General features: G+C 44.8%; 1 protein-coding gene across 1 annotated transcript; it reads left to right on the forward strand.

Moving 5' to 3' along the window:
• The first annotated feature begins 818 nt into the window (after positions 1–818).
• On the forward strand, positions 819–14,175 carry HNRNPU (heterogeneous nuclear ribonucleoprotein U). Its single transcript, XM_079298774.1, has 14 exons — positions 819–1,703; positions 2,491–2,602; positions 2,725–2,798; positions 4,978–5,117; positions 6,703–6,802; positions 7,841–7,953; positions 8,353–8,616; positions 8,870–8,989; positions 9,613–9,741; positions 10,104–10,272; positions 10,811–11,050; positions 11,282–11,481; positions 12,562–12,633; positions 13,056–14,175. The coding sequence occupies exons 1-14, from the start codon at positions 968–970 to the stop codon at positions 13,107–13,109; spliced, it is 2,523 nt and encodes an 840-aa protein (XP_079154900.1). The 5' UTR covers positions 819–967; the 3' UTR covers positions 13,110–14,175.
• The last annotated feature ends 8,451 nt before the right edge of the window (positions 14,176–22,626 follow it).

Genomic DNA, 22,626 nt, shown 5'->3' on the forward strand with positions numbered 1-22,626 from the left:
ATTAGCTTTTTATCCAGGTTCCCTAAGGAAACCGACTTGTAGATCCGTGCTGCCCTCCTGCTCGTGTGAAATCCTCCCCACTGTTTGTGTTCGTGTTACTTTTGACCGAACTGGAAAAACCCAAAATTCAATGACTGTACAACAGCCCCATATTAAGGCTGTGCAGAGGGGGAGGCAGGGGGGAGAAAAGAGGGCAAGGTGCGCAGTTTTGGTGAGCTCCAGGCCGTGCAGGGAGAACCTTTGTTACCCGGCTCTGTGGAGGCTCATCCCGCGCCTGCCTCCCGCTCCGGGGCTGCGGGAACGGGCGGCCCCGCTCCTGCCCTTACGCAACCGCGCCAGCAGCGCTGCCTTCGAGCAGCTGTGCCCCTCTCCACAGCCCGCACGCAATAAACCGGGCGGGACTAGGCCCCACACGGCGCAGAGGAGCCGGGGCGATCACGACACGGCGCTGCGAGGCTGCGGCTGGGATGCGGCCCCGTGGCGGGGGGCACTTCGGACGGGCTGTGGCCTCAGGCGGGCGGGAGCCGGCACGGGGGTGGCCCGCAGCCCGGAGAGGGTTCATCCTGCCGGAGCGGTGCATCGAGCGATTCCGCCGCCGCGGAACCCGCCGGGACGAGCGCGGCCGGGTGTGCTGCGCCCGGGCGGGTATTTACGGTAATGCGGTCGTTACGGTAGCGCGGGAGGGCCTACGTGAGCGGGGGCGGGGCGGCGCGCGCGCGGCGCCGGAGCGTGCGCGGCCCCGCGAGGCGCGTCTCCCTCGCGAGCTCGCGGTGAAAGGATTTGGCGCCAGGCGGGTCCGGCTCCGCAGCTCCCGCAGCCGCACGAACCCCCCGCGCCTCCCGCCCGCACCCACCGCCCGCCGGGGCACCCACACACCGCAGGCAGAGCCAGAGCCGCCCGTCCGTCCCTGCCCGCCGCCGCCCGCGCGCCGCCCAGGGACCGAGCCGCCAGTGCTGCCGCCGCCGCCATGAGCTGCTCGCCCGTGAACGTGAAGAAGCTGAAGGTGTCGGAGCTGAAGGAGGAGCTGAAAAAGCGGCGCCTTTCCGACAAGGGCCTCAAGGCTGAGCTCATGGAGCGGCTCCAGGCCGCGCTAGACCAGGAGGAGGCCGGCGGGGGCGGCCCCGCCAGCGGCGCGGCCGAGCCCGGCAACGGCAGCGTGGAGGGGGAGGCGGCCGAGAGCGGCGGGGGCGCCGCGCAGCTCCGCCAGGGGGGAGGCCCCGGCCAGGCCGCGGCCTCCGCCATGGAGGACGACGACGAGGAAGGGCTGGAGGCCGCCGATGGCGACGCCATGGAGCTGGGCGAGGAGAACGGCGAGCGAGCAGGGGCCGGGGGCGGCCCCATGGAGGAGGAGGCGGGCGGCGAGGAGGAGGAAGAGGAGGAGGAGGAGGATGAGAACGGCGACGACCAGGGTTTCCAAGAGGGGGAGGACGAGTTGGCCGACGAGGAGGAGGCCGCGGCCGGGGACGCCAACGGCCACGGTGACCAGCAGCCGCCGCAGCCCCAGCAGCCGCAGCAGCCCCCGCCGCTCCTCCCGCCGCGCAGCGCCGCCGCCGCCAAGGAAGCTCCCGGCAAGAGCGCCGGGGGCGCCTCGGGGCCCGCTGCTGCCTCCGGCCCGGCGGGCCCCGCCAAGCAGCAGCAGCAGCAGCAGAAGAAAGCGGAAGGCGGCGGCGGAGGCGGCCGCCCCGGGGCGCAGGGCGCCGGGGGTGAGTGAGCGTGGCGGCGGGAACCGGGGTGGGGGGGCGGAGATGGGGGCCATTAATCCCATCCCCCCCCGCCATGACGGGGGTTGCCCGGCCCGGGGAGGGGGGGGCGGCTTCCGGGGCGCGCGCGGGAGGACGTTGGCGGCCCCGCGCCTCGTGCTGCCCCGGCGGGGGGGGCGGGGGGAGGGGCGCGGGAGGAGGGGCGGCGGAGAGGCCGCTGGGGCGCGCTGTGCATTGTGCGCCGAGCAGCGCTGGGCGGCGTGACGTCACTTCCGGGCTGGGCGCCGCCGCCGCACGGGATGGCGCTGGGAAGGCCTGGCGGTACAATGGAGGCGGGAGGAGGAATCCCTTCCCTGGGGCTCCCGCCCGCGGCCCGCCGGGAGGAGGCGCAATCGTGCGGATCGCACGGTGCCCTTGCGAGAGGCCGGCAATGTCCCGCTGCCCCCGTGGTGGGCGGGGGGTGATGATGTTGCGGGTCTGGAGGCGCGGCGGGTCAGGAGGGTTTTTGGTTTTTTTTTTCCTTTTCTTTTTTTTTTTTTTTTTTTTTTTCTCGACGGGGATTTTCAGTGGGGATCATAACATTGAGGGCCGCACTGGCTGTATTGGCAACTTCCGTGTGCTAAATAATTTCTAATTGTCGATAAGTTTTGAGTCTCCTGTGAAAATTCAAGATGTTACCAGTTATCTCGTGTTGCAGCTTGCTGCTTTTTACAAAGTTGAAACCATCGTATAAATTTTATTCCAAATCAAACTAAAACTTAATCAAAATAAATAATTGCTTCTGTTACAGGAGATGGTAAAACGGAACAAAAGCCTGGTGAGAAGAAGAGGGGAGTGAAGAGACCACGTGAAGACCATGGTCGGGGATACTTCGAATACATTGAAGAAAACAAATACAGCAGGTAAGCAGAATTGATGCTGGCCAGTATTTTATGATGAGGAGGAAGAGAATACAGAAATGTTACTTTCATTTCGTGAGAATGCATGTAGCTTTATTATTTTTTCTTTGGTTTTGTTTTTTCAGGGCCAAGTCCCCTCAACCACCTGTGGAAGAAGAAGATGAACATTTTGATGACACAGTGGTTTGTCTTGATACTTGTGAGTAAATGTGCTTTCCTTTGCTCTGGAAAGATGTGGTGTTAAGGCTTTTAATCTTAATGCCACGCTTTCTGAAACGGGGAGGATACATTTCTTGATATTCATTACCAGGTAACGTTGAAGAAATTAGAAAAACACTGTGTTTCCACCCGTTTCTAGCAAATAAAAGAACAGAAGGGTATTAATATACTCAATTAACAGGAATAAGCTTGGTTTTCCTAGCTAGTCTTTAGTGATAGACGGTTCTGTGGAGAAATCTTAACCAGAACACTAATCTCATATGGGATCTTAGGTGGATAGGTGTAGAATGCACATAGAACACCGTAGAGACAGCAGTTTAACAAAAAAGTTAAAAAATTAGCAGCATCTGGTAATGCCTCCTCAAAAATGACCCATTCGTGTTAGCTGTGAGTGTGTGGGCTTTGGGTGGTGGATTGTGTTAAGTGGTGAGGCAGAGAGAATTGGTCAGCAGAGCATTGAAACTGAGGCAGATTATAAACATTATTGTTACTGTAACATATCATAATGGGAGAGTTGACAGTTGTATTCTTGAGGGTAAGTATAAGCATTCAGTGCAATATTAGAAAACTTGGTCTTAAAGGAATGCTTAAACTTTTTGGATTCTTACAGTGCCATGGAAGGAAAGCTTAAGTTGTGGTGGCATTGTCTTGGCATATCTGTTAGAAGTTTCAGGTGGTTTTATTCCACAAGAAATGGTTTGAAGTGGAAAGAGGTATTAGTTTACAGTCACATAAATTGCTGAATATGCCATCCCTGACATTTTGCTAAGTCTCAAGTTTCTAGCTGCTAACGTGGTGAGTAGCTGCTTCTGTGGGAGCTTTGGATTTTTCCAGTAGCTGAATAAATAGCTACTTTTCATTATTACTGTTTCTAGTAATAATCATATTTTCTAGCAGAAAATCTTGTTACTGGACAAATTCTAATTTAAAGTGTTGCCAGACTCTTTAAGAGATAAGATTCAAACACAGCTGTAAGGCTGAATTGTGTAACAAATTGGCACTCTTCTGGATAGTGATCCAGACGTGTAAGAGGTTTAGCCATTACTTGTGTCTTACAAAGAAGCTGTAACTTCAAATTCTGTTCTCATGTTCTGTTCTGAAGGTAGCCAGCTGCAAAGGTGGGTTTCTTCTGTATAATTTTATCTTCTTTTCATGCAACAAATAAAAGCAGCACTAATGAGAAGACACTTGGATCACTAATAGTATTCGTGGAATTGGAGATGGCTGTATCCAAGCAAAACAAAATCTTGTGCATGAGAGTTGTCAGTAGTCTGCATTTTAGTGTATTCTGGCATCATGTACACCAGAGAGAATTTCTTACTTTTTGCCCATTTTGCACCTTTCTTGTAACCATCCAGACGGGTTTGGAGTTGCTTCTGTAGACTCCTTGCTCTGGGGAATTCAAGTGTTGCATGTTGCACTTCTTGTTACCATTCAGCACTGTGATTCTGAAACCTACGAGGAGATTCATTTGCAGTTTTGTTGTGTGCAGCTCTGAAGATGCTTGTAAAACCAAGGTTTCACTGAGGTTCTTAGAATGATAGGTGAATTCATAGTGTGTGTCTGGGCTGAAGTAGGTTCTCTTAGCATACTCTCTGTTTAGCATATTTGCATCTAACTTAACTGCCTTTATTTTAATAGACGTCATTTAATTTGACTTGCTGATTGACTATATTAACTAAAGGCTATGTTCAGTACTTTAAGAAAACCATTTGTGTTCACATTTACTTCTTAGCAGCACTTAGGTTTGAGCTTGAGCAGTGAGACTGCTTCAGATTCAGGTCTCTAGAGGGTACTGTGGAGAGCACAATGCAGATGGCTCTGTATTGATGGAAAGAGGTAACTGACAAAAGAGGGTTCTAACAGATAAGGTGAAAGGGATTTTTAAGCAGATTGAAAAAATAGAAGAAAATTGGGTGACAGAAGTGAAGATGGCACCTTGAGAATGACTTGTTAGCTAGCTTTTCCTAAGATTTTTGGCTGAGCTTCAGTATGGAGTTCCATTGAGAAATGTTGCTTCTCTGAAAGGCCCTGGATACTTGCTGGCAGTTTGTCTTTAAAATCACCTTTTATAGCTGGCAGCATCTTTAATGCATAAAATTGGACACCTGTACTTTATTGTGTGATCAGAGTAAACAGAATGATTTTTATGTTAACAGATAACTGTGACCTGCATTTTAAAATCTCAAGAGACCGGTTTAGTGCTTCCTCTCTGACCATGGAAAGCTTTGCTTTCCTTTGGGCTGGAGGGAGAGCCTCCTATGGAGTTTCTAAAGGCAAAGTCTGCTTTGAGATGAAGGTGAGTTAACGTTTATGGGAGCCTTTTGCATGCTTAAGTATAATATTTGTACTTGTCACATTTTATTAACTTGATTGAAATTAATTGAAGGGGACTTTTAAACAGCCTTCTCTTAAAAGAAGATGGCTCAGTTTGCAAAAGTTTTCAGTTTTATAAGAACTTCCATTTAACAAACAATAATCCAGAAATTTAAGGGAAAAAAAAAACAACAAAACTCCCACAAAACACTGCATTTGTTCTGAATGTGAGATTTCTGATCTCATTTTTTAACCACAATTCTATTTGACAGTTCATGCATCAACACTGAAAGTATTTTTATACTTTCTAGTCAGAAATTTGCTTGTACTTTCTGAAGACTACAGAGAGCTTGACTTCTTTTTCTTTTGTTTTCTTTGTTTTTAAGAGATCTAAATTACCCTAGCAGTCCTTTCTGGTTCTGCTTAGTCTTTGAGTTTGATCTGCTCTAGTTGGGGATTTGGGCAGGATGACCTCTAGAGGTCCCTTTCAACATCATTAACTCTGACATGATGCACTGAATGTGAGTATTTAGCAGATAGTTGAATTTTGAGAACAAGGGTTCTCCTGAAAGGTAAAAATGGCAAAGAGCAATCTGCCTTCTAATAAACTGATTTTTCCAGCTTGGCTTTAGAGGAACAAGATCACAAAGCTTAAATTTATTTTTCTTATTCCTTTTTTACTTAACGGTGTTTAGGCTTCTTTGCATATGATGGGCCTGTGTATATTATTATCTGTTCTCCTCTTCTAGTGCTTTCAAAGGTAGCTGTTACCATGAGAATTAGGTAGTGATCTCATTGTCCAAGCTTTGGCACTCGTGTCTGTTGATACCTGTAACTTTGGAAGGCCAATGAAGTGAAATTCACATCACTGTTTGTTGTCCTGTTTGTTTTCAAATGAGTTTCAGCTCAGTCACCTGACTGGAATAGTTGCAGAGGTTGATGGGATACTGATGGGTTGTTCACTTTATTTTAGTAAAGTTTTTCTAAAGACAGTTGAAAAGCAGCTGGTTGCATGTAGATTCCAGTGCATTTAGGTGGTTTGTTGTTTTGTTTTTTGGTTTGTTTTGTTGTTTTTTTAACTGGTTAGGTTGTTTGAAAGCTGGCAGCTTGCCCAGGAAGTCTGCTTACAGTGAAAAGGGATAGTGTAATACGTAGTCTCTAAGAAGCAGGTTTTTTTAATACATTACACATTTTCTTAGCTAAGTAATTTACTGTTAAACCCGACTTCACGGCAGCTGGGGGATTTTTAATAAATACACATATTGTTTGATCCTAATACAGTGTCAAAAGAACTTAAGGCTTTTGACCACTGGCAGGAACTGCTATGACACAGTGATGAAGATTTGCAGTCTTCATCATCTTCTTCATTCCTAAGTCAGGAAATGAAGCTGTTCAGTCAGTAGTTGTGGTCTCATATTCTTGAACATTTTATTTTTGCAGGAGGTGATCAGTTAGACTTAGCAAAGATTTAACCCAAGTGTAAAGGTTCCAAATGTTACCTTTTGTTCTTTTATCTTGTTAGTGTATAATGAATACTGCTTACCTTTTACCAAATAATTTAAAAATAGGTTACAGAAAAAATTCCTGTTAAGCACCTGTATACAAAAGACATTGACATACATGAAGTGCGAGTTGGATGGTCACTGAACACAAGTGGAATGTTGCTCGGTAAGACTTAAAAATGTTTGATTGCTTTTGTGTTGATATGCAGGGGGGACAAGCTTAGTGATTGTAATTTGTATTGTGAAAAGTGGTCTTAATTAGAGTCATTCACTGGGCATGGTGTGAGGAAGTTCATTATGAGGACCAAATAAAGTCATAAAGTATTTAGACCTGTAAGGGTTAGGTCCATAATTTAAAAATTAATTCTTCCAGTGATCATGTATGGGTTGTGGAGAACATTGTTGAATAACTGACAATATAAAGGATTTGATTTTTTTCATGTAGTGTCATAAGTAGAAAAAGGGGAGTTGCCCTTCCCTCCACTTTTAAAGGGTGGGGCATGGTATAAAATCTAACCCATGGTAACTACATTACCTTTTTTTTTGGCTTGATGGGAAAATCCTTATTTCTGAAAATAGCTGGAAAGATAGAAGTACAACTTCATTATAAATATGGCAAATTATAATAATAATAACTTGTGCTGAAACACATCTTCGGGGAAAAAAAATTGGTGCGTTGGTATGTTCTGACACCAGCAACAGCTTTCTACTTAAGTTACACCTGAGTCCTTGTGTTTGACACTTCCTGTTAGCTTGTTCCTTGCAGCTTCATCCTCAGCTATTGCATAGGCTGACTGTCTGCTTAACTCCCTTTAAAATGGGAGGGGTAAGTGCTCCTGGAGACTTAACTTCAGAAAGCCTTTCTGACTACGTTACAGCAGGTATACAACTGCATAATCAGGTCTTGACGGTTTAAAAATATTTGTTCATGTCTTTATCTGACACTTCAGCTTTTATTGTCAGCATGAATCTGGTACCAGCAGCATTAGGCTCTTAAACAGGGATGAGGAAACACTGCTGTTCTATCTCAAGTGAAAAAGTATTGAAGAATGAGCTCGTATAGCTGTTGGGGGGTGTCATAGCTTGTTCTGGCATTAATAAAAATACTCTGAATAGCAGCTTACTTAAGTAGCTTTAAGGTGATTCATGTCTAAAAGCTTTGATGGGAAAGCCTATTTGTAATTAGTTTAAATTGTTCCTTCAGGTGAAGAGGAATTTTCTTATGGGTATTCTCTAAAAGGAATAAAGACATGCAATTGTGAGACTGAAGACTTTGGTGAGAAGTTTGATGAAAATGATGTGATTGGATGTTTTGCTGTAAGTTTACACTTTTGTTTTCTTTTGAGGGAAAACATCCTTGAATTTTTAGACTGCCTTGATGTTAGAAGCAGTAAAGCAAATACATAAAATCATGGGAGCAAGACAAGTTGTTTAACATAGGCAGGCAGTAGAAGCAGCAGCTATTACTAACTGTGACTGCTGGCAACATGATTTCATATTCATGGACAAATGTCTTTAAAGCCTTTCAACAAAAAATGAGATCTTGAACAAGACGATCATTGACAGTGACTCATTAGGAGAGAAAATTAGCTTTAGTTCCTTTGTGAAATAACACTGTTACAGAAGTTGAGTGAGCATAGCCAGTAGAGTGAAGTGACTAATTAACTGTATAAAGTGAGCTAATTTTATCCAAAATGATTCTTGTCTGAAAAACAGAATTTTGATGGTGATGAAGTGGAACTCTCATATTCCAAGAATGGACAAGAGCTTGGTGTTGCATTCAAAATAAGCAAGGAAGTTCTTGATGGGCGACCACTCTTTCCACATGTTCTCTGCCACAACTGTGCAGTTGAGTTTAACTTTGGTCAGAAGGAAGAACCTTACTTCCCTGTACCTGAAGAGTATACCTTCATCCAGAAGGTCCCCCTGGAGGACAGGGTCCGAGGACCAAAGGGACCTGAGCAAAAGAAAGATTGTGAAGTAAGTTTCTTCTGATCATCTCAACAGTTGTTAAAGCAGATGGCTGGAAATGGTAGAGTTAAGGAGAGTATTCCACCTCACTCCTGACATTTTTGTTTGGGAGCTTTAATACTTAGTGTCTCGTGGCCTGTTCACTGCCACTACCTTCCCCACCCCTATATCCCCCTCAGTATCCAGTAGGCTTCCAGGGCTAAGTTGTGTATTAGAGAAAATCTTTAAAGTAGTATCTTAATTACAGAACTTTTTGTCGTAGGTGGTGATGATGATTGGCTTGCCTGGAGCTGGCAAGACTACATGGGTTACCAAACATGCAGCAGCAAATCCTGGGAAATACAACATTCTTGGGACAAATACTATTATGGACAAAATGATGGTAAGTGATAAGGCATTTTATTTCTTGGTATGTTGAAAACTTGCTGTAAATCCATGGTCTTTGGCTACCATGGGGTTCTTTTTCATCAGAGAAACTGACTATTTGTTAGCTAGTGACCATTCTTGTTGAAGAAAAGACTGGCTGTGGCACTTAGTGCCATGGGCTGGTTGACAGGATGGTGTTAGGTCATAGGTTGGACTCAGTGATCTCAAAGGTCTTTTCCAACCTAATGATTTTGTGTAAAGATTTTAATACTTTGCTGAGCTGCTAATTCACACATGGCAGGATTCTGAAGCTTTTTGTGGTAAGAAATAGTCTGCTGTTGTTGATTGTTGAATGCATTTCTACTTCTCTATACATCACTGTTCCCAGAATAGAACATGTGGCTGGAATTAGTATTGTGATGAGTATACCTTGAACTGAGTGGCGCCAATTCTCATGGAGTCTTTGTTTATAAATCTCTTATGTTCTGTGGAGGGTTGAGAATTTCAATTACGAGTTTGCAGCACCTGTGGCCTTGAATTGAATAACCCTTGAAGTGTGGTGGAAAGCATTTAGCAAAGAAAAATGTCAACTGCATGTATCAGGACTACACTGACTAACTCTGAGACATCTCTCCATAGGTTGCAGGTTTTAAGCGTCAGATGGCAGACACTGGGAAACTTAACACACTGTTGCAGAGAGCTCCACAGTGTCTTGGAAAGTTCATTGAGATTGCAGCTCGCAAGAAGCGGAATTTCATTTTGGATCAGGTAGAAGCTTCAGTGGAAAACGGTTAAGGAAATTTGTTATAAGCTGTATTTTAGTAATTAACTGGGATTAAAGTTACATTATAATAGCCATTGTTTCAGTTGCTACTCATTCAGGGGACACAAAGTTGAGATATTACTACGAATGCTTGTCTGAACTTCTCTAGATTAATGGGATGTGGGAGGAATAGTGTTTTAACACGTTGATATGAGCTCGTAACTTTGCATTATGCAGCATCTTTATGTCCAGTTATTTGTAAACTTCATTGCAAGCTCTTGTAGAGGTGAAGTCTATACACCATAAGTTGACTTCCTTAACTCTTACAATGACAGCTACGTGTAGTAAGTTACTGCATTTTTTTCAGACAAATGTGTCTGCAGCTGCGCAGAGGAGAAAAATGTGCCTGTTTGCAGGCTTCCAGCGCAAAGCAGTTGTTGTTTGCCCAAAAGATGAAGACTACAAGCAAAGAACACAAAAGAAGGCAGAGGTGGAGGGAAAAGATCTTCCAGAGCATGCAGTTCTCAAAATGAAAGGCATGGAACATAATCCTATACTGTGTTTTAGGATGCTGAGTATCTGTTTAAAGGATTAAGTAAACGTGAAGTCTAAAAAATCACTTTATCTTAAAGAGTTGTACTTATACAAAACTGGAAGACTATTGTAACTTGGTAGGATAACAACACTATATTGTGTTCCCTCTGCTGCAGTCCTTAACACTACTCAGTTATGGTGATACGCTTCATGCAGATGCACAAAGCTGTCTTGGCATAAAGTGCCCTATATACGTGACATATTTGGCAGAAACTGGTGTTCTGAGTGGAGGCTTATAAAAGAAAATAAAAAAGATAGGCAGAATGTTTTCAAGGTTTGGAACAGTACTGGCAACTCCATGAAGACCTGTTTATTTCCTTTGTCACTGTTATATTTCCTAAATGCTCAGATTATTTAATTTTGTCCCTATGCTGAGGGGATGGAGAGGGTGGGAGGAAGAATGGGGGAAAGGTGGTTAAATTGCAGCTTTGATTGTAGCTGAATGTAGATGCTGAATACTCAGTGTTTTTGCAATTATAGGGAACTTCACACTGCCAGAGGTAGCAGAATGTTTTGATGAAATAATCTATGTAGAGTTGCAAAAAGAAGAAGCTCAGAAGCTTTTGGAACAGTATAAAGAAGAAAGTAAGAAAGCTCTTCCACCAGAAAAGAAACAGAACACTGGCTCAAAGAAGAACAAGAAGAGCAATAAAAATCAGTTTAATAGGGGTCAGAGAGGACGTGGAGGATTCAACATGCGGGGCAACTTCAGAGGAGGAGGTGAGCTACTTCTGAAGGTTGCTGCTGCTGGGGAAAAAGGTTGTAGTACTTGCACTGCAATTAACATGTAGTGGGAACTTTGATCTCAGTTTCAGTAGGTGTAATGTTTTAGTGCATAGTTAATTGTGGAGCTCGAGAGAGAGGCTTGTCAGACCTTGGGTTGCACTGTTCCTCTTTGTGAAGTAAGTAGGACTGAGCAATGACTTGATTAAAGTAACTCTCTCCCTGCAGTCCCTGGCAATCGTGGTGGATACAACAGGAGGGGAGGCAACATGCCTCAGCGAGGCGGTGGCGGCGGCGGCGGCGGTGGCAGCAGCGGAGCGATTGGCTACCCGTATCCTCGCGGCCCTGTCTTTCCAAGCAGAGGTGGCTACTCAAACAGAGGAAACTATAACAGAGGTGGAATGCCCAACAGGGGAAACTACAACCAGGTGATGCTTTGAGGGGGGACTGATTGACTAATTGAACTACAGTACTTTGGATTTGTTGTTAGATAGTCCTGGTGCCTGTGAGGAGGCTTAAACTTGGTTGTGGTGCTATACTGATGCCATTCTGCAAGGCCTTTCTAGCTCAGTGCATGTGCCCAGGGCTCTGAATGTTGTGTAACAGCTGCTGATGTGGGGGCTGTACATCTGCCCTGTTAGAAGTGAAGATTTTTAGTGCATGTATATGAAGGCTTGTCTTTGGCTTCTTGTGTGTTTGCTCCCCTATAACTGTTGATTGGACTGAGAGTCCAGTTGGACTGAGCGTATCTTTAACAAACATGTAGGGAACTTTCTGAAAATAGCTCTGCAAAGAGTCTTTGTTTTGGTGTCTGGTATCAAACACAACTGGTAAAGACACACTAGCCTAGATCTTACCTCATGGAATATCGCTGGAAGTATTGGAAAACAAAATTTGGATTACTGAAGAGCCAGCAGATGGAGCCCAAGCCAGTAAACATGGCTCAGGTTTGCCTAATAATGACAAACAGGGGAAAAGCAAAATTTTGTCTACTTGTATCAATGGCCCTTTGTTGTACCATAACTTCTGTTGGAGGTTTTGTGGGCTAGCTCTTCTATTTTCAGTTCTGTGACCCATATCCTTTTGTCTGATCAGATAACATACCCTTGTAGCAACTACAGCCTTTCCTAACTAAAAATAGACAAGCTCTTGTATTTTTAGTTGTCCTGGTGCTTTTAGCAGCTGGAAATAGGGTGAGTCAAAACTGGATTAGCCAGCTTTCCAGACCATGCAACAACAGTTTGAGCTGATTTATTAATTCTGAGATTCTTGCCCCATGCTTAAAAAGCAGTTGCTTAGAGGGAAGGGAGAAGGCTTTTGGTATTCTGGTGTTTTTTCAGGGAGGGATTTTTTGGTGGTGTGTTTTTCTGTTTACCTGAGCTGATAGTTCTGTGTACATATATATATTTCTATGTGTGATGCTTTGGTATAATAAAGGTTGGTGGTATTTGGGCAGTTCTAAACAACGCAAACAGATGAAGTAGCAAAAAACTGTTGTCCTCTTGCAGAACTTCAGAGGAAGGGGAAATAATCGTGGCTACAAAAACCAATCTCAGGGCTACAACCAGTGGCAGCAGGGTGTAAGTAGTCCTAGCTTTACCTTTTCTCTGATTGTTAACTTAAATGTTGCAAAATGCTGACTAAAATAAATAGATGCATAATTAAAAGTAGATAGCAAAATCTTCTAATACCAGGTAATATCACTATAAATAGCTTCCTATGCAAAACTTAATCTGCCTTGATGGTCTTGATATATCAAATACCAGCTGTGGCTTAATGCTCTTAATGGTATGTAGTACTTGGCTTCACGTTACTGCTGTGAAGTGAACTCTTAACAGCCTTCAGTTGTTCAGGAACTTGCTGCTATTGGAGAGGACTTTAATCTTCTCAAGTTCCAGGGGAACTGGTTATTTGTTAAATGTTGTTTCTTTTTCTCCCGAGTAAGAAATTTAACCATTATGTGATTGCAGGTTAAAACTAACTATTTATTAATCTGTTGCAGCAATTCTGGGGTCAGAAGCCATGGAGTCAGCATTATCACCAAGGATATTATTGAATACCCAAATAAATGAACTGATACATATTTCTCCAAAACCTTCACAAGAAGTCGACTGTTTTCTTTAGTAGGCTAACTTTTTAAACATTCCACAAGAGGAAGTGCCTGCGGGTTCCTTTTTTAGAAGCTTTGTGGGTTGATTTTTTCTTTTCTTTTTTTGTACATTTTTAATTGCAGTTTTAAAGTGATTCGTAAGAGAACCTCAGCATTGTGCACGAAAAGAGAATGTGTCAGTATTTCAGGGTTCTACATTTTATCTGTACAATGTGACTTTTTTTTTACCACAACAAAAGTAAAACGTTGCTTTGTACCTGGTGTCTTTTTATTAAAGAATTTTCTCCTTTTTCCCCATCCCCCAATTTCTAAGAAACAGTCGTGAGTCATGTCACAATACTATAGAAATGTTAGCAACCAGATTCATATGGAGGTATCTTAGTAGCCCTCAAATACCATGAGATTATGTAAAGCTCCCTATGACACTCCATCCTCTCTATGAAGCTCTTGGGTGGGGAGGGGAGGAGGGGGAGGCAAAAGTTTCTGGCAATAACTAGGACTTTTTTGTAACATTTGGAACTCTATAAGATGTTGGGGGCAAAGAGGAAACCTGAGGCTAAATAGTGATGGTGGAGTGTATGTAGAAGCTCTTAAAGTTGTAAAACTCGGTTGCTTTATTTGTGGAGGCTCAAACTTGTGAAGGTACAAAACCATAATTTTTTTTTCCATTTGTTCTGCATTTTGATTCTGAAAAGAAGCTGGCTTTGCCCATTTCTTATTAAACAAAACTTGTTGTAAATCCAGTTGTCTAATGGGATCTATATGAAGTTAGCTGTGTGTCTGTATAACTCTCCCCACAAAATACTGTATACCTAGTGTGCTTGTAGTAGTTACTCCACCATTTTGTAAGCTAATGAAACTGTGAGTCACCCATTTTATATCTTAATTTTTAATCATGTCAATTCTCAAATGGGTGTATCTCCTTAGCCTGCTGATTCCTTTTCTCTTTAAAGAAAGTGGGTGGAGAAGTTTAACTCTAGACGTTTGTTTGCAATAAAATAAATTCATTTTACTCTTGTTTGGGATTGTCGCCATCAAGGTCTAAAATCCCGTTAATGCTATAAAGAGGAAGAGAATGTATGGAAGCGATGATGTTGGACAGTTTTAAACTCATTACTGTACATGCTGAAATACTTGTGTTTCTTAAAAAAACCTGGTGGTTGCTCTGTTAGAGATCTATCACATGTATAATTCACAGTTTAACATGGTTATATGTATAGGGCAAAAGTCTTTTGAGTTGCGTTTGCATCATGTAAATCCACTTCTTTATTGTAAAATAGACATTAGGGAAAAGCAGGAGAAGGACTTGGAGAGGGAGTAGGACGAGGAAGGATTGTCATGGAGTTTGACAGCTTCAATTTGTTTAACTGCTCTTCTGTTCAGCTTTATGCTTCTGTAAAACTGTAGTGGCAATGTTAGCTGCTAACTTGCGTTTTAATGCCATAGGACAGGGAAAGGCTGTACCCATTGCAAGAGGGACACGGGTACACGCCTGAGAACACGCGGCACTGCCGCCATCGGGCCCTGGCCTGTGCTGGCGGCCCCTGGCAGTGGCTGCACTAGCAGAGGCTTCCTGGCTACAGTCCTGTGCTGTGCTTGAAACTTTCTCCAGTGTTAGTCAATTTCTAGTAGTCTTCAGAAGTAAAGATAAACTTGTGTTGCTCTTCTAGCCTTTATAGCAGATGCCATTGCATATTGACATTAAACATTAACAGCACCACCTTCTTGTTAATAGTGCTTTAAATCATCCCTTTCCTTTGAATGAGAAAAATGTAAATCGTCTTAAAAGAAACACTATTTAATGAAATTTGGGAATTTGAAACCCAAATATGTTTTGCTGAAATGGAGTTTTCTTTAGACTTGCAAAAAAACAGTTTAGTGTCATTAAAGTCCATTTCCCTTCTACCCTCCTCACAAGAACTAACACTTTGTATGGAGTGCTGATCCTTTGCTTATTTTGGTACTCTATAAAATTATATAGTCTTAAACTAAAATACAAGAGCCTACACTTACTATGGTTGTATAGCCTGTATTTCAATTCAAAAGTCTGGGATGTTTTGGTTTCAGTTTCTTTGCTATATGGTGTTTAAAAAAAAAAAACAAAAAAAAACCAAACCAGCCCCACATTAAGTGCTTCAACTCTCACACTCAAAAAGGAGTATCCTGTTTCTATTAAAAATAGTCCTCTCCAACAAAAGCTGTTTCGTAAGTTCAGCACCATCTGAGGAACAGGACTTGAGCTTCAGCACATGCTCTACCTGGGACACGTGTAGCTCAGGGAGGGGGTGGAGAAGTCCACTGCATCCTACTCGTGATTTGTCACAGCCGAGTGGAGAGCAGAGATTGCATGGAGCCGTATATTGAGCCTGGGTCCGCCCACACACACTCACTCAACGTAGCTGAATATTCCAGAGAAGGGATTTATTTTGCCATATGAAAATGGGTTTTATAGAGAAGCGGTTACCTAAAGGGTCGCTAATACTTTAAAATACGCAGTTTGCATTTAAAAAGGACAATATGCAACTTAGCTGGTAGCTGTAGGAAGGTGAGGAGGGCACAGCTGTTCATTGCCAAAACGAGAGGGCTGAACCATCTGTCACGTCCAGTGATTTCTTGCAGCTTACAAGGGCTTGTTTACATGCAGAAAAGTACCTGGATTAGAGCCGCCGTGCTGCTGGAGGCGGTGGCACAGATAGTGGCACACAACACTGGGGTTTGGGTTCAGGTTTTGGGGTGTTTCTCCTTTTGGAGGGCAAACTGGGTTTGGCTTTTTTTACCTGCGATGGGCTTTTTTCCTAACAGAGCACAAACCTGGGTAGCCTCGGGCTTGGCTCTGGCAAGAGGACCGTGGCACACGGTTCCCGTGCAGCTGTGCAGCAGTGCCAGCGGTGCTCTTGCAGCGCTGTCGATGCAGCCGCTGCCCTCCCATCCCGCAGCAGGCTGTGGCCTCGCCGAGGGGCCGTGCACGCTTAGCTGCAGGCTCCAGGCAGGGCTGTGCTGCGTGTCCCGGGGGAAGGGCTCGCTTAACAACCAAACAATCTCCAGTTGTATTTCTGCCTCCGCTGGAAACAGTCGCTAGGATACACCCTGTGTACATGGAGGTGCTTCCCCGACACGCCACGGTCTTGGCGAGGCGCAGTGTCCAGCGTGAAAGGACTTTGTAAACAGACTCAGCTGTGGGACATCAGGGGCAGGCTTTGGTTCTGGGGTGGCTCACGAGGTCCCTGTCCCCAAAGCCGGCTCTGCTGTCAGGAGCTGGCCTTTGCAGTGTGCTGGCTGCTTCCTCTGCCGCACCGAGATACTCGGCAGTGCTGCCACCTGCGTGTAGGAGCTCAGTGTAAGTGGCACCTGTACACGGCTCCTTTCAGTGCCTACTGCAGGACAGCTCAGCAGCAAAGACATTTTTAAATGTGCCCACTTTTTCTGATAGTGGAATGAATTAAATCCATCTTCTGGCAATACTCTGTGCAGTCCAAGCCACTTGCATTAAAAGCAAAAATCTTACTTATAGGGTAAGCCATTCATTTTCTTTTCCTTCTTGCAACACTCCCAGCAATGCTTTTAATAGAAACAGGTGATGAAGTCATATTTTAAGATTAGGAAGTTTCCTTGTCCATGACCTTTTGAAAAACTAGGCCAGTGCTTTCTAATAGGGCAACCTCAGACTAAGCCACAAGAAATCAAACTGAGTTGCAGAGATGTGAAATATTTTGACACTTCTGCAGATGTTAACTGCCAGGGGCTGGGCTCTCCCAGGCAAAGAAGCGTGCACATGCTGTATTTGTGAACTAGCAAGGAGGAGTAAGTACAGCTGGAGACAACTTGGCCCAAATCATTGTGGAGGATGGGGAATGCTCCAGGGTGTCAGGAAAAGCTGCTGAGGGGAAAGCAGAAACTCAGAAGAGCAGCTCTGTAAGCCGGGTGTGTAGCAGACCGGCTGTGGTGAAGCTAGAGCAGCGCCTCTCACACAGCCTAGTGCCAGGCAAAGTCCCCGTGCAGGCAGAGAGGGGAGGGAGGCTGCCTCTTTAAACAGTGGCAGATTAGAGGTTAGTTTTGTGCAGCTTCTCTGCTTTGCTAGGCACCAGCCATCTCCTCCAGCACAGAAGGCCACTCCAGAGCCAGCCCTTACAGGGAACTGGCTGAAATCAGGACTTGGCCTGCAATTACTCTGGATGTGACTCTTGACTTAGTTTGTCTTTCTGCCAGTACTGGGAGTGGCAGAAGGATTCACCAATTAATTTATAGCTACATAAACTTAGCTGTAGCTTAAAAAAGATGCTCAATACTTAACATGTGGTCAACATCAATAGCAAAAAACAAAGGCAAGTGTAAAAAACCTAGAAATACAATTACTCATGGATGACTTGATATGCAAGTGTTACTTCATAGCAAGTTTTTGTTCTCTCTTCTGGTTCAGTAGACAATCTTTGATTTTGAGAGTACTTCTGGTCCTAGAAGTTACTAAAATCAAAACTATGGGTAAGTTTTTTCCTCAAACTTTTTCATGCTCAAAAGTTTTTTACAACTTGGTAGCCCAGGGCAGATTCAATTTCCACTAATGATGAGAGGATCCGCTGCTTGGTTAGCACAAAAGGATAGAATGGCTACTCATTCTCCCAGTGTTAACTCTCCCTTAGCTAGAATCAGATGGCTGTTACTAGGACACCTCTGATAACTCCTGTGGCATATAAATACAATCTAGTCTGATGTGGCCTTTGTTTATGTCACATTAGCCTGCAATAACTCTTATACCACTGTGCTCTGGAAGTTTTCCTCCAGATATGAACAAAGATTTGTTTGCCTTAGACATGGGGAGTTCTGAAACAGTGCTGATGCCCAAGACAGCTGCAAAATTAAAAGGCCAGGAAAGGTACTGAAGATCTGCCTGGACATAAATACACACTTAAAATACCAGTGATTGTTTACAAGGTGGGACATGCAGGAGAGGTCTGATTCTCTCTTTTCAGTTTCCATGTAACCTACTCATATGCAAGCTAGAGCTATATTTGGGCTCTGCTGAACTTTCAGCTTAGTGGGGCTGTTGAGCAAGCAAGATAAGCTTTATATTATAAAAGAATTTTTGTCTTTGCAGTAAGAAAGCAGTGAAAGATGGGGGTAAGAAATGAGTAAGTCTAGAAGGAGGTATTTACTTGTAGTAACTTTTTCTGACAGAAATGACATTGGGGTTTGCTCACATCATGCTGAGAAACAAGACTCAGAAAGGTTGAGCTACCAGAAGCGAGTCCACATGCAGCATCACATGCAGGTTGTGAGCAGCAGAGTTGTGTATCCAAAGCCTGGCACCTCCACATGCTGCACACTTTATCTCCTCTGCTCTGTGCTCCCTGCTGCTGCCAGAGCACCTGTGGTGCTGTGGGGCCTCCCACCCAGCCTGGGAGAACTGCATTGGAGAGAACAATTCCTGAAGGCAAAAAGGGATGTTTTTGTGTGAGTCAGGTTGTCCTCTGCATGGCTCTGGGCTTTTCCTGACTTGGGTTTTGCAGATTCAGTGTCTCTCTGTAGGCTGCAGAATCACTGAGATTTGCTTCTGGAGTCCATCCTCCCACTTGCAGCAGGACTGGCACCTGTGCTTAGGTCAGCTGGGGCTTTGTCTAGATGATGCTTGAAAACCTGCAAAGGGTGGAAATGACGTGGCCTCTCTGGGCTGCCCAGTGCACTGGCCTCAGAGTAAACCAGACCTGTCCTCCTGCCTGGCCTGGAGTCCCCAAGCTGGAGTTGTGGCCAATGCCCCTGCCACATCTCCTGCAGCTATCAGGAAATGCTTGGCTTCATCTTTGTAAATCTCCTGCAGATAATATTAGGCTCTTATTAGTTCACCCCACAGACTAAATCCAACTCTTTCCACTCTCTTTCCAGAAGGTAGGCCCTGAGCTCTGTGGACACCTTAGGTGCCCATCACTGGAGTCTCTACAGTTTTTCAACATCCCTGTTGAGCCAGAAGCCTAAAGCTGGACAGCCGTATTAGATGCACTGCTCAGCAGCGTCAGTACTGGTGCATCCCTTCATTTGTTGGCCACATATTTCCTGATGGAGCCCAGACTGCAGGTTGACTTATTTGCAGAGAGAACACTCTCCTGGCCCACATTCAACTTGGCAGCCCCAGTAAGTCCCATCCTCTTCAGCAGGGCTGCTATTCAGCTAACTGCTTCCCAGCCTCTAGTGGACACTCCATTAGGCAAGCAGCTGCCTTATAAAACAACAACAACAACAATAAAATCTGATCTATTGTTACATAGTGAGACAAGCACCTAAAAAAGAAACACTAGTTGTAAATTACTTATGCAAATTCAATGTCTTGTGTGTTCACCCTGTTTCTGAGAGACCTTGGAGAAAGCAGCTGTAAGAGCTCAGTAAGAACTATTTCAATATTTAAGTATCAGTGAACATAACATTTAAATGTCACAATCTGGATGTTTGCATTCCAGACCTAGGCTATTCCATCAATCACACCTTTTGCATGAACTTGCCTGCCCCTTTGTTACAAGAAGTATGTCCTGTGTGTAGCAGAGCCCACCAAGCATCACACCAGCTGCCAAAATTGAAGATGACTGGCTGGTTCCCATATGTGGCTGCAGTGGGAGCTGCTTCCTCCAAAGGAAAGGAGGTGGGAGCAAACGCTGCGATCCAGTGCTCCAGTCCGCAGGGCTGCACAGTGACCCCAGCCCTGCTCAGCACTGAGAAAACTCCAGCGCTCGCTTGGCGGTGGAGAAGGTGGTGGAGGCCGGGAGACACTTCCTGAAAATCAGCATCTCCCCAGCGGCTCCCGGACATTCCTGGGACTGGGCTGCTCCTGCTGCTGCTCTTGCTTCAGCGGCTGCGTTGGCACAGCCCCAGGATATTTATGTGCCTCCACAGCCTGGCAGCTGGCCAGTCCCTTTTGATTTTTTTTTGCCTTTAAGGAAACACCCGCAGAAGGGAAACGACAGACTCCAACCGTTTCTTTCAGCAGATCCTCGTGCAGACAACGAAGAAAAGTTTTCAGGAACGATCTTGCTTTTATAGGTACTAACTGCCTTGAAAGGTCCATTATTTACCAACTACAAGGATCCTTCTCCAGCTCCAGAACAAATCCAGGGAAGATTACAGTGCTGAAGGCAACTGAAGGGCTGGTGGGGGAAGGGAGGGAGTGCACGGACTCCTTGAATGGTGGCTGTATTCCAGTAAGCATGGATCCCACAGGAGGCTGTCAGTAGAGGGACAGTGCTGTTGCTATCTCAGTTTCTGAACCGCTCCAAGTCTTGTCCTGTTTGGTGCCGTACCAGGAGCGTGAGACCACAGGAGCTGTGGTTCATGGCATCTCACAGCATTCCTGAAACGAGGGGAGCGTGGCTGCACGTGTGTGTCCACACAGCCCTGTGTGGGGCATCCCTTGCTCTGCTGGAGCCAAGCAGTGCTCCGGGGAGCGGCTTCCTGGCCACCTGGTAGGCAGGTGGCCACTGTGACCCACTCAGGTGCTCTCGAGATAGAGTGTCTCTTTGGGAGCACTGGTGTGGATGACAGAGATGTACAGACTGAGACATGGCTCCCCAGCAGAAGGATGAATGGTGACAGAGAAATTTCTGAGCAGAAATTAATGCTGACTGGCTTGAGGGAAGGAGAGGGCCACTGTGCTTGTTAGTGGGGGAAAGAAACTCTGGTAATGGTTCAAGTGAGGTTTAGGAAGAAAAGGCTGAGCTCTTTTCATCTATCTGGGAGTCTCAGTAGGCAGTAATAGAAGAATATGACAGTGGGATACTATGAGAGCTAAGAAACCAAGTCAAACAAATTCTGTCATGGCCTCCCAGTGCTGCCTCAGGACAGCCCTCAAGGGCTTTAAATATTGGAGGAAAGCATTATAAGCATAGCACATAACAATCACTGGTAGCTTCAGATTTCTTTGGGGGCTCTGAATAAGGTATTTTCCCCTGTATTTTGAGGAACAGACTGATGGAATTTTTTTTTCTCTGTATTTGTTGTGAAGGACTCCTGCAACAGCCATTTGTGGTAATGTATCAGCCCAGTGATAAACCTGTTATTGGCTTTTCATCTTCAGAGATATTGCCACTATCACAGCCAGAGACTGAGCAGTTTCCTGAAAGGGAGGGGTACGGGCTTCCCTTTAATTGCTTAAGTAACATAACAAAGAGCAAGGGGCAGGTGGGCTGCATCTCTCATCCTGTTTCCACAGCATCTGTGCAGTGTCACAGTGATGACAGTGGAGGAGAAAGATCTCTCACTGTGGCCACCTGGCACAGGTAAAGGTGGTAAGAACTCCTGACCTGGATGACAGAAAGCATGAGTATCAGCCAGAGTTGTAAAGCTTGTAAGTGAACTTCGAAAACCTGCCATGCAGTATATGCAAGATTGAGGGCCAAGATGTGTCATGGATAAAAGCACCCTGTGAGCACTAGAGTTATCACAAGCCATTTGCCATCAATAGGAGAGATGAGGATCTATTGTCTAGGGAGAAATCTCACACCTGCTGCTCTTTGTTACAGCATTTGACAAAATAAACAAGGAGTTAAAAAAATATGTAAAGCATGTGCTTCCTTCTCTCCACAGCAGGAGAAGGGGGAACCTTTGTTCCTGTTAAAACAGATCACCACACTATACAATCTGGGTATTTTTGGAGCTGTGGCCAGTCTAAAGAGAAAGATCCCTGCAGTGGTAATTGTCCACTCCCATGGTACATTTTAGGTACTGCCAGAGGGCTCCTGGCATGTTCAGGACAGTTGAGGGTTTTGACGCACTCTTGCTCATGATAGATGACAGAAGCTGGCAGGATTAAAATAGCCTCAGAACAAACTGCACTTAATCTTGAAAACAAGCAGACATAAGGATGCTGTGACTTATTCCAGCAGAAACAGGCAGACCCCTGCTGGATGGCTCTCAGGCAAACTATGAACTCAAGCAGAAAAAAAAAACAAAACAAAGGAGTGTGTGAAAAAAGGGGACTTACCCTTAGTCAGGGTGTTTGTCATGAAGGAAAATCTGTTTTCCTCAAACTGTGTCATCCAAGGCTCTCTCATTAGCCTCTCCTCCACCACCATTAAAAGGTTTGGCCACTGTATATGCTTAATGTAATATTTTAATTTTAAGTTTAAGAAAGTTACCTGTTCCAAGGCCTTGAGTCACATTGACTAAAACTCAGTTCCACTTCAGATATCACTTATTGGTTCTTGCTTTGGGAAAAGAAAAATAAACAAAGGAGCATCTGAATATACTGCAAAACTTTGTTTTGATCAGTTTTTCAAGGCAAGAATAACGTATTTGTTTTGAGAGTTAAATGGAGCAAGCAAACAATTTTCATGGGTAACCACTGAACTCTTGAGCTAAATGTCTGGATAGGAACAAGTATGGGAATTAGTCTACTAAGCTGGAGAAAATATTTTGCTTGGGACCTCATTACAGCTGAATTCACACAGTACTTCATTGTTACCTAGATTGCTTATACCAGAAATAA

This window comes from Erithacus rubecula (genome assembly GCF_903797595.1).
Source record: "Erithacus rubecula genome assembly, chromosome: 2".
NCBI lineage: Eukaryota > Metazoa > Chordata > Aves > Passeriformes > Muscicapidae > Erithacus > Erithacus rubecula.

Excerpts from the sequence above, each read along its gene's own strand:
- HNRNPU (XM_079298774.1), top strand. The coding sequence starts at position 968 with ATGAGCTGCTCGCCCGTGAACGTGAAGAAGCTGAAGGTGTCGGAGCTG. Across the intron at positions 2,603-2,724 it reads GAAGAAAACAAATACAGCAG|GGCCAAGTCCCCTCAACCAC; the intron begins GTAAGCAGAATT and ends TTGTTTTTTCAG. Across the intron at positions 7,954-8,352 it reads ATGTGATTGGATGTTTTGCT|AATTTTGATGGTGATGAAGT; the intron begins GTAAGTTTACAC and ends TCTGAAAAACAG.